Source organism: Populus alba, chromosome 1, assembly GCF_005239225.2.
Source record: "Populus alba chromosome 1, ASM523922v2, whole genome shotgun sequence".
In the NCBI taxonomy this organism is placed as follows: Eukaryota; Viridiplantae; Streptophyta; class Magnoliopsida; order Malpighiales; family Salicaceae; genus Populus; species Populus alba.
Window position 1 is genome coordinate 9,436,430 of NC_133284.1, and position 14,238 is coordinate 9,450,667.

General features: G+C 33.7%; 1 protein-coding gene across 3 annotated transcripts; it reads left to right on the forward strand.

Annotated features, from left to right (window-relative positions):
- Positions 1-8,783: 8,783 nt before the first annotated feature.
- On the forward strand, positions 8,784-11,862 carry LOC118033713 (uncharacterized). Of its 3 annotated transcripts, XM_035038805.2 has the most exons (3): positions 8,785-9,189; positions 10,252-10,735; positions 10,826-11,862. In XM_035038805.2, the coding sequence occupies exons 1-3, from the start codon at positions 9,076-9,078 to the stop codon at positions 11,503-11,505; spliced, it is 1,278 nt and encodes a 425-aa protein (XP_034894696.1). In that variant the 5' UTR covers positions 8,785-9,075; the 3' UTR covers positions 11,506-11,862. The 3 variants fall into 3 exon arrangements, with proteins under 3 accessions (XP_034894695.1, XP_034894696.1, XP_034894694.1); XM_035038804.2 differs by having other exon boundaries at positions 8,784-9,189; positions 10,255-11,862; XM_035038803.2 differs by having other exon boundaries at positions 10,252-11,862.
- Positions 11,863-14,238: the final 2,376 nt, after the last annotated feature.

Consider the following 14,238-nt stretch of genomic DNA (forward strand, 5'->3'; position numbering starts at 1 on the left):
GAAAAGCCTAGCTACTAGAGGCTTGTTGTGTCACCTTTTAGATGCACCAATCATCTTGCTTTCCTTCCTTGAAGGGAATCAATCTTTCACCACTTGCATAAAGATCATGTAGGGGGCAATGACTTTCCTCGCATACAAAACCCTAAGAATCTAGGGCTTTAACGTGAGAGATATCCAAGTGAGTGCTGCATATTTTTGTGGACCCTAAAACTAAAAGCTTTACATGATTAGGCTTTTCTCACCTAAGTAGAAGACTTTTGCCCGCAAAAAGGAAGAACAATTACAAATAACAAGCAACAAAATAACTACTCATTGCCCTACAGTGCGAAATCTAGTATACCAGGTATTCGTATTAGAGCCGTTAGTTTTTTGGACTCTATAAGATCAGTCATTACTAGGCCAATATGCTTGTATTGTTCGAGTCGTTTTTTTTTTTTTTTAATCTAATGGTCTTTTTTTCCATCCTTGATTGGTGGCGGGGCTATTGCAAAATGATTGGGGGGCAATATAAAACTTGAAAGGGTAACAATAAAATAAAATAAGAGAAATAGGGCCACATGTGCAATTAGAAAACTTCTTAGAGGAGTCTAATTATATAATATCACTTATCAAAATTAACACCAAGGGGCGGGGAGCTTGGCCCCTTCACTGCACAGTGCATACACTTGGGGAGAGAGAGGGAGAGGGAGGCTTTTTTAGGGCATCGACTTTTCACATAAGAATAAAGGAGTTTGGTGGATGGATATTGACCAACTGTAGTGAATGTGATTAGGTGTGTGTTAGGTAGGTGGTTAAAATTAATAAAATCTCTTGTGCAACTCTCCGGCCTAACTCGATCACCTTCATTCTAATTCCAGGTAAAATGTTGATGATTAAATTAAAAAGCTCACGATGAAGAAATATATATAGGAGTTTTTATCTATAAATGCCAATGCTTTTAACACTATTATATTTTACTAGATAAATATCAGGAGCTATTCTGGTTAAATCAAAATTTGTTAACGTACGTAGAGAAATATCTTGAAATTGCTATTGTTTTTTTTGGTAGAATGTTCTTTTTTTTTTAATTGCGTGGGAATCGATCTGGTATGACTTAGTCATCTTAGTGATTTTAAAGACAACTCGGATAACAGGTAAAAATATAGTTTAACACAAAATAAATATTTAAGATGAGGTCTTTATAATAAATATTGAGTTGAAAACATATTGGATTGATTAAGGTCAACCCGGGTTAACCTGTCACTCTGCATATTAAGTCATAAGATTGTGATAATCTCATGTAAATAAAATCAAAATAAATTATAAAGTTTAATTTCTAATAAACTTAATGTTGAAAATGAAACTAAAAAGAATTAAAAGAAAAACCTAAAAAATTGACCCAAAATCAACTCGGGTTAGCCTATCAAACCTGCGACCCAAATCATGAGATCACGATAATTTAATAAAAAACAAATCAAAATCAATTATTAAGCTCAATTTTAAATCAACTCGGTGTTGAAAAAATAAAATTAAAAAAAGTTAAAAAAAAGAGCACAAAAAAATAAATATGGTCAACGTGTCAACCCCGTGATTCGAGTTATAAGATGGAGATAACCTTATAAAAAGCATACTAAGAAAAATCATGAAATCTAATTCTCAATTAACCTAATGTTAAAGGGTAAGATAGAGAAAAAAAATCAATTAGAAAATGAGGAAAAAAACTCGAGTTAACCGAGTAAACCCGTCAAACTCGCAATCCAAATCACAAGTTTTGTGATGACTTCATAAAAAGTAAATTGAAAAAAAAATCATGAAACTCGATTCTCAATAAACCTAATGTTGAAGAACGTATTTAAAATTGAAAAAAAAAAAACAAAGAAAAAAAATATTATTCAAGTGAATAGTATTAAATGAGGAGGGGTACAATAAAAACTAGGCATGTTCACGGTTCGGTTCGGTTCGGTTTGAACCATAAAAACCAACCGAACCATGTAACTCATATTTTTAGAATTTCAAATTGAACCGAATCGAATTCCGGTTCAAACCGAACCTGTTTGGTTCGATTGAATCCGGTTTTGGAGCTAAAAACCAGGGGAACCTAATCATTAAATTAATCCGGTTGAATCTTGAAAGTTGTGATGGACCACAACCAACGACAAAACCTGAGGAAGATAAAAAAGAAAGCAGAAAATCAAGAGAAGTTAAAAGGATCCAAGCCTTGCGAAGCCAATGACAAGAAATGTCAGAGAAGCATCAAAGTTTGAAACAAAAAGTTGAACTTACAAGCACACGAAAGTAAACTTTACCTTGCAGCCTTTTCTCTAATGGAGGAGCTCTCTCTTTTTGTTACAAGTGAAGAGAGAAGCCAAGGGTTTTTGTTTGGCTGCAAGTAGACTAAATGAATATGGAGATGTGGGTTATTGTCAGCTAGAGAAGAGAAGAGACAGCGCAGCAGGCAATGATGAAACCCCTTTTATAAGAACTGAAAAAACTCCAACTCGGTCTTGAACTGACACGGGAATAGGATTGACTACGGGATCTGCTTACTCCCCAGCACCCAGATTCATTGTATTGACTAGGTCAACCAGATGTTGAACTTCGGGGGGCAGGACGCAGGGCCAAGGAGGATGAAAATTAAATGACAAGAATCAAGATGTAGGGGCAAGGGACAAGACATATACAGAAGGGAGAAGAGAGAGGATGAAAATTGATGGGTGGCGGCTTGTCAATTAAGGTTAGGAACTCTTTAGTCATGTTATATTGTTATTTATACTACCAGTTCGGTTCACCGGTTTAAGTAGTCAAACCGGAACCGAACCGAACCGGCAAAATTTTATGGTTTTAAAAATCGATTTAATTGGTTTTTTTTTATCTCGTTCTGGTTTTTCTCGATTAATTTTTTTATCGGTTCTCTCGGTTTTTTCAGTTGATCGGTTTTTTTTAACACCCCTAATAAAAACCCATCTTCTTTTAGTTTTTTGTTAACTAGATTGTTAGCTTGTGCCATGTTGTAGGCTAGATAAAGATTCTTTTTCATGTGAAAAAAATGTTCAAGTATGGCTAACAAGTTTTCTAGTAGAAAAAAATAAATTATATGAGCATTAATTCGACGTGACACGTTTAACTTGACGGATTTAAAGGCAACTCAAACAACGAGTAAAATCATAGTCTGACTAAAAAAACTCAAGACAATCATTTAAAAAAAAAACAATATCAAGACGGGAACATATTAAAAGTATTTTGGTCAACTTATCAAATTTGTAACTTAGATCATTAGATCATGATAATCTAATATAAAACAAATCAAAATAAATTATGAAGTTAATTTTTTAATTAATCCAATATTGAATGATGAGTGTCATAACCCAATTTTTGAACAAATAATAAAAATTAAATATAGTTGACAATGGGGTTAAGACAACAAATTTTGAAGTTTAGGGATAAAATTATCAGATTTGAGAATAAATTTGTCAAAAATTGAAGAATTAATAAGTTTGAAAATTTACTTAAAATTTGGATTAGTTTAATTAATGAAATTAGAGGAATTAATAAGTTTGTGGACTTAATTAAACTTTGATTTAATTAATTAAATAAATTTAGGGACTTAATTGAAATTTATCCAAAAAGGGCAAAATTGAAAGAACTAATTAAGGACCAAATTGAATAATCCAAAAAAGGACTGTTTTGTAAATGGTGCACCAATTTAGGGATTTAATTGAAATTTATCCAAAAAGGGCAAAATTAAAAGAAAATTTTATTTAGGGGTCCAATTGCGAAATTTCCAAAGTTCAGGGGTCAAATTGAAAATTGTTAAACGGTGCCGTTTGCAATAATACTGTTCGTCATCCCTTCCATTTCGCCAGGGCAGCCGATTCAACAGGAAAATCAGTGCATCCAATCCAAATCGTGACCATGTCTTCTGCCACGATCCCGATCGTGGAGGAGACGGTTTTTTGAAGATCTCTGGCCTTATAAAAGGCAGGAGAAGAAATCAACAAGGAGGAAGAGGGACTGGACGAAGATCCGGGGCTAAAAAACAGAGCAGAAATACAGAGTAAAAAAACACAAATTCACCGAGAGAAGAGGAGGAAAAATCCAGAGAAGAAAACAGGGGGATTTTGGGAAAAAAAACCCGAAAATCAACCCAAAAACAAAGCAAGAACAGAGGCAAAACTGGAGCAAAAACAAAAGCAAAAAAAACCGGAGCACAGGAATAATACACAGAGAGAAGGAGAGGAAAGGAATCCAGCATACACAGAGAATTGTCCCCGCCATTGCCTTCATCTCTGCATAAAAAAAAACAACACAAAACCAGATCCCAAATTGAAAGGAGAAGCCAGCACCGTCCTCAGTTCATCATCACAAGGACTGAGAAAGCAGGGAAAAACAAAGAAAAAAGAGAGAGGACAGTGGGCATAGAAGTAAAGGAAAGCAGGAGGGAAGGCTGTAAGCAGACGAGGGCCACCGCGCTGTCACTATCCCCACCGTCTCCAGAGAACAGGTAAGCCATTTTTCTTTCGTTTTTTGTACATTCATTTTGAATGTAATGTTGCACTGTGCGAAGGTAAATTAATTACCTTCGCAATGTGCATACACGCGTGGAGCCACTCCACGCGTGTTTGGCTTTTACCCAGCCGGGCCTAGCCCAGCCCATGTGAGCTGAGCTGGACCCAGCCGGGCCTAGCCCAGCCCATGTGGGCTGAGCTGGGCCCAGCCCAGTCCAAAAAAATAAAAATAAAATAAAAGGCAGAAAAATAAAAAAATATGTATGCATGGAAAAAAATAATAATATAAATTTATTGGTTTATTCACTGACGCCAGAGTCAGAAATAAAAATATCGGTTTAAATTTATATTATTCATTGTATTTTATTTTTATTTAGCAAGAAAAAAATAATATAAATTTATTGGTTTATTCACTGATGCTAGAGTCATGAATAAAAATACTGGTTTAAATTTATATTATTCATTGTATTTTATTTTTATTTAAACAAAACAAGATGTGCATGCGTAAAAATAAATTTATTTTATTTGTTTATTCACTGACACCAGAGTCAGGAATAAAAAAAAATACTGATTTAAATTTTTTTTTGTTTTTTATAGCTGCGTAATATTTACCAAACGCCAGAGTTGAAAATATTCATAGTTAAATATTCATTGGCACCAGAGTCAGGAATATTATAAGCAAATTTTCATAGCATAAAATAATAAACATTTAGCAATTTAAGATGAAACTACCAATGCAGTCTGCCTCAGGTAGGACGTTTAAGGGATGATAATATCTTTTCCTTTTACGTAACCTGTCCCGAATCATAAAATCTTCTGTTGACTAGTTTAGGGTTCCTAGTGATCATAATACTAGGTGGCGACTCCTTAAACAAAGACAATTCCCCATTTAAAAACAGGATGCTAGAAATCCGTTATTTCTAAAGATTTAAAAAATTTTAAGGCCGCCGCGATGTCGAGTGCAACAATGAGATTGAAAAAAAAAACATAAATAAATAAAAAAATATATAAAAAAATAATCTAAGCCAACTTGAGCTAATATGTCCAATTCACAACCTGAGTCGTGAGACTAGGAAGACTGCTTAAAAAGTAAATTGAAACAAATTATGAAACTTAATTCCACAATCAATCAAATGTTGAAAAATGAAGTAAAAAAAAATTAAATTAAAAAAGGATACAAAAAACAACCCGAGTCAACTCAGGTTAACCTGTTAAATCCATGATCTGAGTTATGAGATTGTGATAACCTCATAGAAAATAAGCCAAGAAATTGACCCGTGACAACCCAAATTGCCCTGCCAAAACAGCAATTCAGGTCATAAGATAACCTTATATAAAGCAAATTAAAACAAATTGTGAAGCATAATTTTCAAGCAATCTATTTTTGAACAATGAAATTGAATCCAATAAAAAAAAGAGACAAAAAATGACCTGAGTCAATTAAGGTTAACTTACAAAACTTGTGATCATAGTCATGAGATCAAGATAATATAATAGAAATTAAACCAAAATAAATTATGAAATCCAATTCTTAATCAATGTAACGTTAAATAATGAAATTAAAAAAACACCAATTAAAAAGAAAAAACCCAAATCAACTGGGCTAACCCACTAAACCCGTAACACAAATCATGAAATTAGAATAATTACATAAAAACAAACCATAAAAAAATCATGAAGCTAAATGTATTACGTAATATACTAAAAGGGCTTAGTGCCCTTGTTACTATTTCCATAGACACAAAGCACTGTGGATTAGAGCAGTGTAATGGCATTGTAGCCCTTGACATAAAATGTTGTAAGGGCAGCGAGGAAGGGATGGGGTTGTCTTTTCGCTGGGGTGCATTTAACATTGAAGGGTTGGATGGGAAGAAAATGGTCGGCACAAGTTTTGGTGGGGCTGTAGGCCAAGGTAAGCGGGCACCTAGTACCGGCGCTACCCACACAAGGACAGCTGGCGCTTAGGCAACTCGGTCCTTGCATGAGGCAGACTAGAGCGCCACCTGACCTTTGAGTGGCTCCACTACATGGTGCAGACCCCAGCACCACCGCCACATGGTGTAAGGGCAGCCTTAGCATCATGTGGCGTTTCCCATTGTTATTATAATATGATTACTTATAATAAAAATAGTATTATTTATACCACAGCTAATAATATTTTTAATATTCATACTGTTAATTATAAATAAATTAATAATATGTATAACACAAATAATACTATTTTTTATACAAATATTTTAAATTTTAATCATAATAATAATATTTTTTAACACAAATACTATTCATTATACAAATAAAAATAATTTTGATATTAATACTTTTAATAAAATATTTAAAATCCTTCATCAAGACCTAATAGAATTGGGTCATGCCAGAGCCATTGAGCTGGGTATATAACACCAGACCCAAACAATCAGGTCCTACCTCAAACCCAAGATAATTGGGTCTTTAGCTATGACCTATGCGCCACATGGTGCTTTAGCACACCTGAGTGCCACCTAGCGCTTGGGCGGCTCTAATGCGAGGGAGGGGCAGTCCCAAGTGCCACCTTGCGCTAGGGTCTTGGCAAACGGCCCGATTGAGGCAGGACTCAGCCACACCCAGGTTGGGTCTAGAAACATCCACGCCCACCCCCAGGTTGGGCTAGACACGTCCATGACCAACCACTTGTGTTAATATAATAATGTGTTATAAATATTATTTGTTCTCCTATAATTCAAAGTGTTTAGATAGAAAATAGTATTATTTGTGTTATAAATATAGTTCAAAATATTGGTATAAAAATATTACTATGTGCTGTAATCATCCTTGAAATTCTTAATATAATTATTTATGTTATAAATATTATTATTTGTATTATAATTCTAAATATTCATATAAAAATATTATTATTTATGTTATAAATATTATTATTTTTATTTTTATTATGATTAATATTAATTAATAAATTTGAAAAAAAATTATTATAAATATTTTAAAAAATATTATTTTTTATATTATAAATTTTTACAATAATTTTTATGAATATAAAGAGTGAGCCCATCCGCGTAGCATGTGCATCCAACTAATAATACACTAAATGTTGAATAATAATAATAATAAAAAAAACCAAAGGTGAAGAAAAATAATAATTATATAATAAATAGTTTTTTAGTGTTGCGCAGTAAAAAAAAAAAAACCATCGATTTTAGTGTTCTGTTAATTAATTTTAATTCCAATATCAACTTTTAAAACTCAAATATAATAATCCAACAAGCATTATATCACACCGATATTCCAGAAGTTCCCGTGTACATGATATCCTTGCTGTCCTAATTGAAAAGATAATCAGAAGATAAACATTGTTAGGTGTGGAAGAGAGAGAGAGAGAGAGAGAGCAGCCGTGCAAGCTAATAGTTTAGAGAGAGAGAAGCGGGGTAAAGGGGAAGAATTTTGGAAGATGGGACCGTTGAGATGGGATATGTGCGCAGCGCACGAAAGCTATCTAGAAGTTGATGGCCACACGTGCACTCCCTTTGTCAATTATTTATTTTAAAACAAATCCTTTCTTTCTTTCTTTCTTGGTAATAAGACCATAATTAAAAGCTACCAACTGCGATTATTGTTAAATCAATCACAAAATTGCTTTTACACTTTATTTATTTTTATTTTTTTGCTTACTATTCAGGTCAATCATAAAATAGTGTCTTTTCCTCTCATTTGACCAACCTACCCCCACTTCTCACTAACAATTACAATCATTCCTTTTCTTCCAACCCGTATCATTCTCCTAGCGTGAACAACGAATCTTTAGATGATTACAGTTAATTGTATCATTTATTTTCAAGGCTCTCTCGGTGTGCATTTGGCATTGATTTTGAATATGATTTTCGTTAAAATTTAATTAATATTTTACTGACTTTAAAAATTATATTTTAAAAAATAAAATTATTTTTAAATATATTTTTTTAAAAAAATATTTTAGAAGTAATTTTACCATAGACTCCCCGAACACCTCTTAAATATTTTTACGAGGTCCGTTTTCCATAAATTTCCACCGTATCTAGTTTGAAACCATAGAGGATTACGATCAAGAACGAAGATCGTGTTTCACCGTAATATCAAATGTCGGAAGAGGAAGCATGGAAGAAAATTGAAGTGGATCGCAAGGATAAAAAGGTAAATGACAGATAATAATTGAGGCAATACAAAAATACTACAAAAGAAATTAAAAAAGCATGAAGTCCGAGTCGTCGTCGATAATTACAGAGAGGGAAAGAAAAATTAATTAAGTCTTTGCCGTGTTTGACCTCAAAAGCGTTGCTCAAATCACAAAAATACTTCACACAGACTCTCTCTCTCTCTCACCTTACAGAATAACGGGGAGAGAGATTTCTCGGTGTGAGAAAATTCCTTAACAAAAAAAAGAAAAAAATAAGAATACATTTGAGATATTTGTTTTTTTTTTTTTAAAAAAAAAAATTCATTTCATTTATTCAGAGTCTTTGGGCGTTTTCTCCGGTAGAATTTTCTCTCTTTCGATTCAGTTTTCTCGAGAAAACGCAAACATTTTCGGGGAAAACAGAAGATAGAGAGAATAAAAGAAGCAGAGATGAGAGGCTTCAATGGAGAGTCGAGAGCTGCAAACAATACTTTAGAGACCATAAACGCTGCTGCTACTGCGATCGCATCTGCTGAGAATCGTGTGCCTCAAGCTACGGTTCAGGTAGTTATTAATTTTGTTTTTAATTTTCATTGCTTTGTTTGATCGTGTTGTCATGAATAATCTTATGCGTTAAATTTAGCGATATTATGAGTTTTAACCAAGATCAAGTGATGATTCACATGATACTGAAGTTTTTCCAAGCAAAATTAAAGCAGATTTTGCTATCAAAATCAGTGAAATGGTCTTAAAGTGCTTTAATATTGCTATCAAAACCAGTGAAATGGTCTTAAAAGTACGAACAATAAACCTCCTCTTTTTGTGTTTTTTGATTTATAATTCTTTTTTCACAAAGGTTGACTTTTGTTTCGATAAAGCATGTTGCTTTAGATTTTTTTTCTTTCTTAGTTTAGTTTTGTTAAGCAATAACTTTTTTATTATTTCCATAGAGAAAAGTTCATTTCCTGTTAAAATCTGGCACATATATGATTTAGAGGAGTAAGTGAGAAGAAATTATGAGCTCATTGTTGGTTAAGATCTTCTTTTCACCTCTTATAATGTCTCATGGACTTGGGATAAATTATAGGTTAAGAGTTGAGATTTCGTGCAGCTGAAAGGATTTGTGGTTTCATGCTCGAAATAAGAGGGGGGCTGTTGATAAAGATTGTGGTTTTATCCGAGTCTTGCACTTGGTAACATGATTGAGTTTGTCTTCTTGATTATTGTTTCCGGATGCTGGCTGTGTTTTATTATTGTATCTATACCATTATACCATTATTTATGAACTCTCTCTTTCTTTCTTTTGATGGGTGGTAGTCAATAAGATTTGTAAGTGTAGGCGTAATGGGCTCTGCTTATTGCAGTAGTAGCGACAACGGATTGAATAGGATACAGACGCTATTTTTTCTGTGCAATGATTTATTGTTTGTGAATCTGTCAAAAGTAAATATAAGGTATTGTTTTGATTCGTTAATCCATATTGGAATTCACTTTATTGGTTTCCTTCATGGGTCGTGCATGAGAGTTTATTCAAATCTTTTACCATGAGAAAAATGAAATAATCCTCCATTGCTGGAGCGGATGTTTGGTGTGATTTAATGTTCTAATACCAGTTTGTGTGGACAGAAGAGAAGATGGGGGAGCTGCTGGAGTATATATTTGTGTTTTGGATATCAGAAACACAAAAAACAAATTGGTCATGCTGTCCTTTTTCCTGAACCATCAGCTCCTGGAAATGGTGCTCCTGCTTCTGAAAATCCAACCCAAGCACCGGTAGTCACACTTCCCTTCGCTGCACCTCCCTCCTCCCCTGCCTCTTTCTTTCAATCAGAACCTCCTTCTGTTACTCAATCACCAGCAGGTTTGGTGTCCCTCACCTCTATTTCTGCCAGCATGTACTCTCCCAGTGGACCTGCCTCTATTTTTGCCATTGGTCCTTATGCCCATGAAACCCAGTTAGTCTCACCACCTGTGTTCTCAACTTTCACCACTGAACCATCAACCGCTCCTTTCACTCCTCCTCCTGAGTCTGTCCACTTGACTACACCTTCCTCGCCTGAGGTTCCTTTTGCTCAATTCCTTGACCCTAGCCTCCGAAATGGTGATACAGGTCTGAGATTCCCATTTGATTTTCAGTCATATCAGTTTCATCCAGGAAGCCCGGTCGGCCAGCTCATTTCACCTAGCTCTGGCATTTCAGGTTCAGGCACATCATCTCCTTTCCCTGATGGTGAGTTTGCTGTTGGTGGTGCTCACTTTACTGAGTTTCGAATGGGCGAACCTCCAAAGCTCTTGAACCTTGATAAGCTCTCCACATGTGAATGGGGATCGTATCAAGGTTCAGGGGCTTTGACTCCAGAATCTGTGAGGCGCGGATCGCCCAAGCCCAACTTTCTCCTGCATCATCAGTTTTCTGATGTTCCGTCGCGCCCTCGTTCAGGCAATGGACACAAGAATGATCAAGTTGTTAGTCATAGAGTCTCTTTTGAGTTAACTGCTGAAGATGCCTCGAGATGTGTGGAAGAGAAGCCAGCATTTTCTATTAAAACTGTGCCAGAATATGTGGAAAATGGCACGCAAGCTAAAGAAGAAAATAATTCTGGTGAATCGATACAGAGCTTTGAGTGTCGTGTTGGTGTAACATCTAATGACTCGCCAGAGATGGCTTCAACAGATGGAGAGGTTGCACCACAGCATCGAAAGCAACAGTCCATCACTCTTGGCTCTGCTAAAGAATTTAACTTTGACAACGCTGATGAAGGAGATTCACGCAAGCCTAGTACTTCAAACTGGTGGGCCAATGGAAGTGTTATAGGGAAGGAGGGTGAGACCACCAAGAACTGGTCTTTCTTCCCTATGGTGCAGTCAGGTGTTAGCTAGCTAGTGTTTAAATAGACCTCTTCTTGGAGCCATCTAGGATTTTTGCTGCTAGAAACGGAGCACCACCACTTACTGAAGCCAATTGCGGTGAATTTTTCATCTGCTGTGGGAAGGAAGGTAGACTGACCCTTAAATGAAGGCTGTTTTTGAGTCCTTCGAGACCTGAAAACAGGGACAGATGATAGTTTTGATTTTTTTTTTGGCCTAGCTCTCGCTTGCGTAGTGTATCACATATCTCTCTTCCTTGGGCAAAAAGATGAACTAACAGTATATCTATTGAGTTCTTGTAATCCCCATTTGTAATATAGATGATGAATAGATAGTTTAATAATGCCAAGATGGAAGTTTTTTTTTTCCTTTTCTTTCTCTTTTTTCACCAATGCCCTTGTTTGGAGATTTCGATATCTGGGACGAAGCAACATCAATCAAAGAAAAGATCCAGGATTCCTCCCCAGTTTATTAGAGGAAAATTAGAGTTACTTGGCTAGAGCACATAAGAACCTGAGCATGAATTTATTATTTTTATTTTTATGATTTTTGCTTTGGAGAGTTGTACCCACAACAAACACAAAAGTAGAAACGAAACGAGGACACCCTAATCATCATTCATCCCGGCAAGTCAACGTGTTCGTCTAATTACTTCAGGACTTTTATATCTCAGTTTCCTCCCTTTTCTCTATGTTCAACCGTTAAAACTTGATTTTTCAAAAGGTGAGATTTGGATTTCAGGGAGGGCCCATCATTCTGCTGAATCCTAAAAATAAAATAAATAAATAAATATTTTACTTTGAGCGCTACTAACAGAAGTCGCCATTGTTTCTCAAATTATTGCCTATCCAACAAAGGCCCAGTTACTGGGGAACCCTCTAAGGCCCTGACAACTGGTGTTCTCTAGACTCCTAAAAGGCCTATAATTTGTTTGCTTTTGTAAAGTCACGTTCCTTTAGTCGTTTAAATTCTTTATCAATTTACATGTCTATTTTTTTAATTCTACTATTTGAATGATGTTTAAACTTTTTAAGAAATAATTTTTAATTGAGTGTGAATATATTTATTTTTATATTTTATTGTTTGACTGTTTACACTTTAAAATTCTTTTGATCAATTAAAATCTATTGACTGAATAGAAACTTTAAAATACATGAGGAAATTAATATATTTTTCTCATTCTGTCCCTCTCAACGCAAAATGAAAGCTAATAATGGAGGTAGCATGGTCTTCTCACAAGAACACGTGTCTTTTAAAAAAAAATTAGGGGTACAAGGGTATTTTTATTTTTTTAATAGTAGAATCACTAAAATAACCTTTTAGAGAGAGAGAAAAATCTAGCTTTTGTCTAGGGACTTTGTGGTTATTTTTTAATGAATAATAAAACAACTTAAATGCTCTGTCAAATAATTTTGAAGTTTTCTTAAGAGGCATTTTTGTCTTACATATATTTAGGATTTTTTTATTGTTTTTTAGTAGGGTTGAGGGCATTTATGTGAAAAATATTTAAAAAAAATTGGAAGTGTAACATACACACGCACAACTAACAAATGTTGTCACAATCATTTGAGCGCATGCGGTGGTGATTGGTCGTCAAATGTTAACTTCTATCGTGTTGTTGGAAGGATTGTCACTTCCTTTTTCTTCTAGTGTTAAGTGTGGTGACGAATGACGGGTGGTTTATCGCCAATGGTTGTTTCCCCCCTTGTTTTCATTCTCCTCCCCACAAAAGTACATGCTAATCTTTTGTTTTTGGTATTTCAATATCAATTTTTGGTATTATTATTATTTCTAGTTTTTTTCTTAGATTTTTTATAAAATTTTTGTTCATTCTCAATTTAGTCATTCAATTGTATTTCATTATATAGTATTTTTTCCAATTCGATTCTTGTTCTTAGATTTTTTAATTTTTTTTTCTTGATCTTTTTGTTGAAGTTTTATTGGTTTTTAATTTCATTTTAATTTATTATTTTTAATTTTTTAATTTATTCTTTTTAATGTTTAATTTATAATTTATAAAATTTTTGGATCCATTTTCTATATATTGAAAGCATAATTATATTTATTTATTTCAATTGATTATGCCATCTAAATGAAAGATTCATAATTTTTTTTCACGGCATTGTGTAAGAATTGAGAATTAACGATTGAGGAAGATCTATATTTTCTTAAACATCAGCAAAACTCCCTCAAATCTCAAATTATCTTGGCTTAAATCAAGTAAAAAGGATTGCATGATGATTTGCTTCAATTGATAAACTAAAATATTAATTTCGTGTTTGTATATTCTTGAAAGCATGCACGATCATGCTCATGTTGATTGATATTTTATTTTAACGTTTGAACCAATGCAATACACTAATAAAACAGATTTGAGATGTTTTTATTTTTCATCTAACATGAAAAAAAAAATTGTTTAGTTAATTAAATAATTTTTTTTTCATAAAAATCTATTTATAATTGCATTTCAAACTTTAATTTCTGTAAAAGCTAAATATAACTTATTTTTATTTATAAAAACTTATTTTTCATTTATTTTACATACAAAAATCTATCTTATCTTAGAGCAGTTCTAACCAAAAATTATTTTTTTTTAAAATTTAAAGTATTTTTCTTAAACCTATTGTTTTAAACAACAATTATAAAAACTATAACAATATTAAACAACAAATAACAAGCAATTAGACTACAAAAGAGAGAGTGAATTTATCCAATTTGGATAGTTTAATATGCATTTATTGAAAG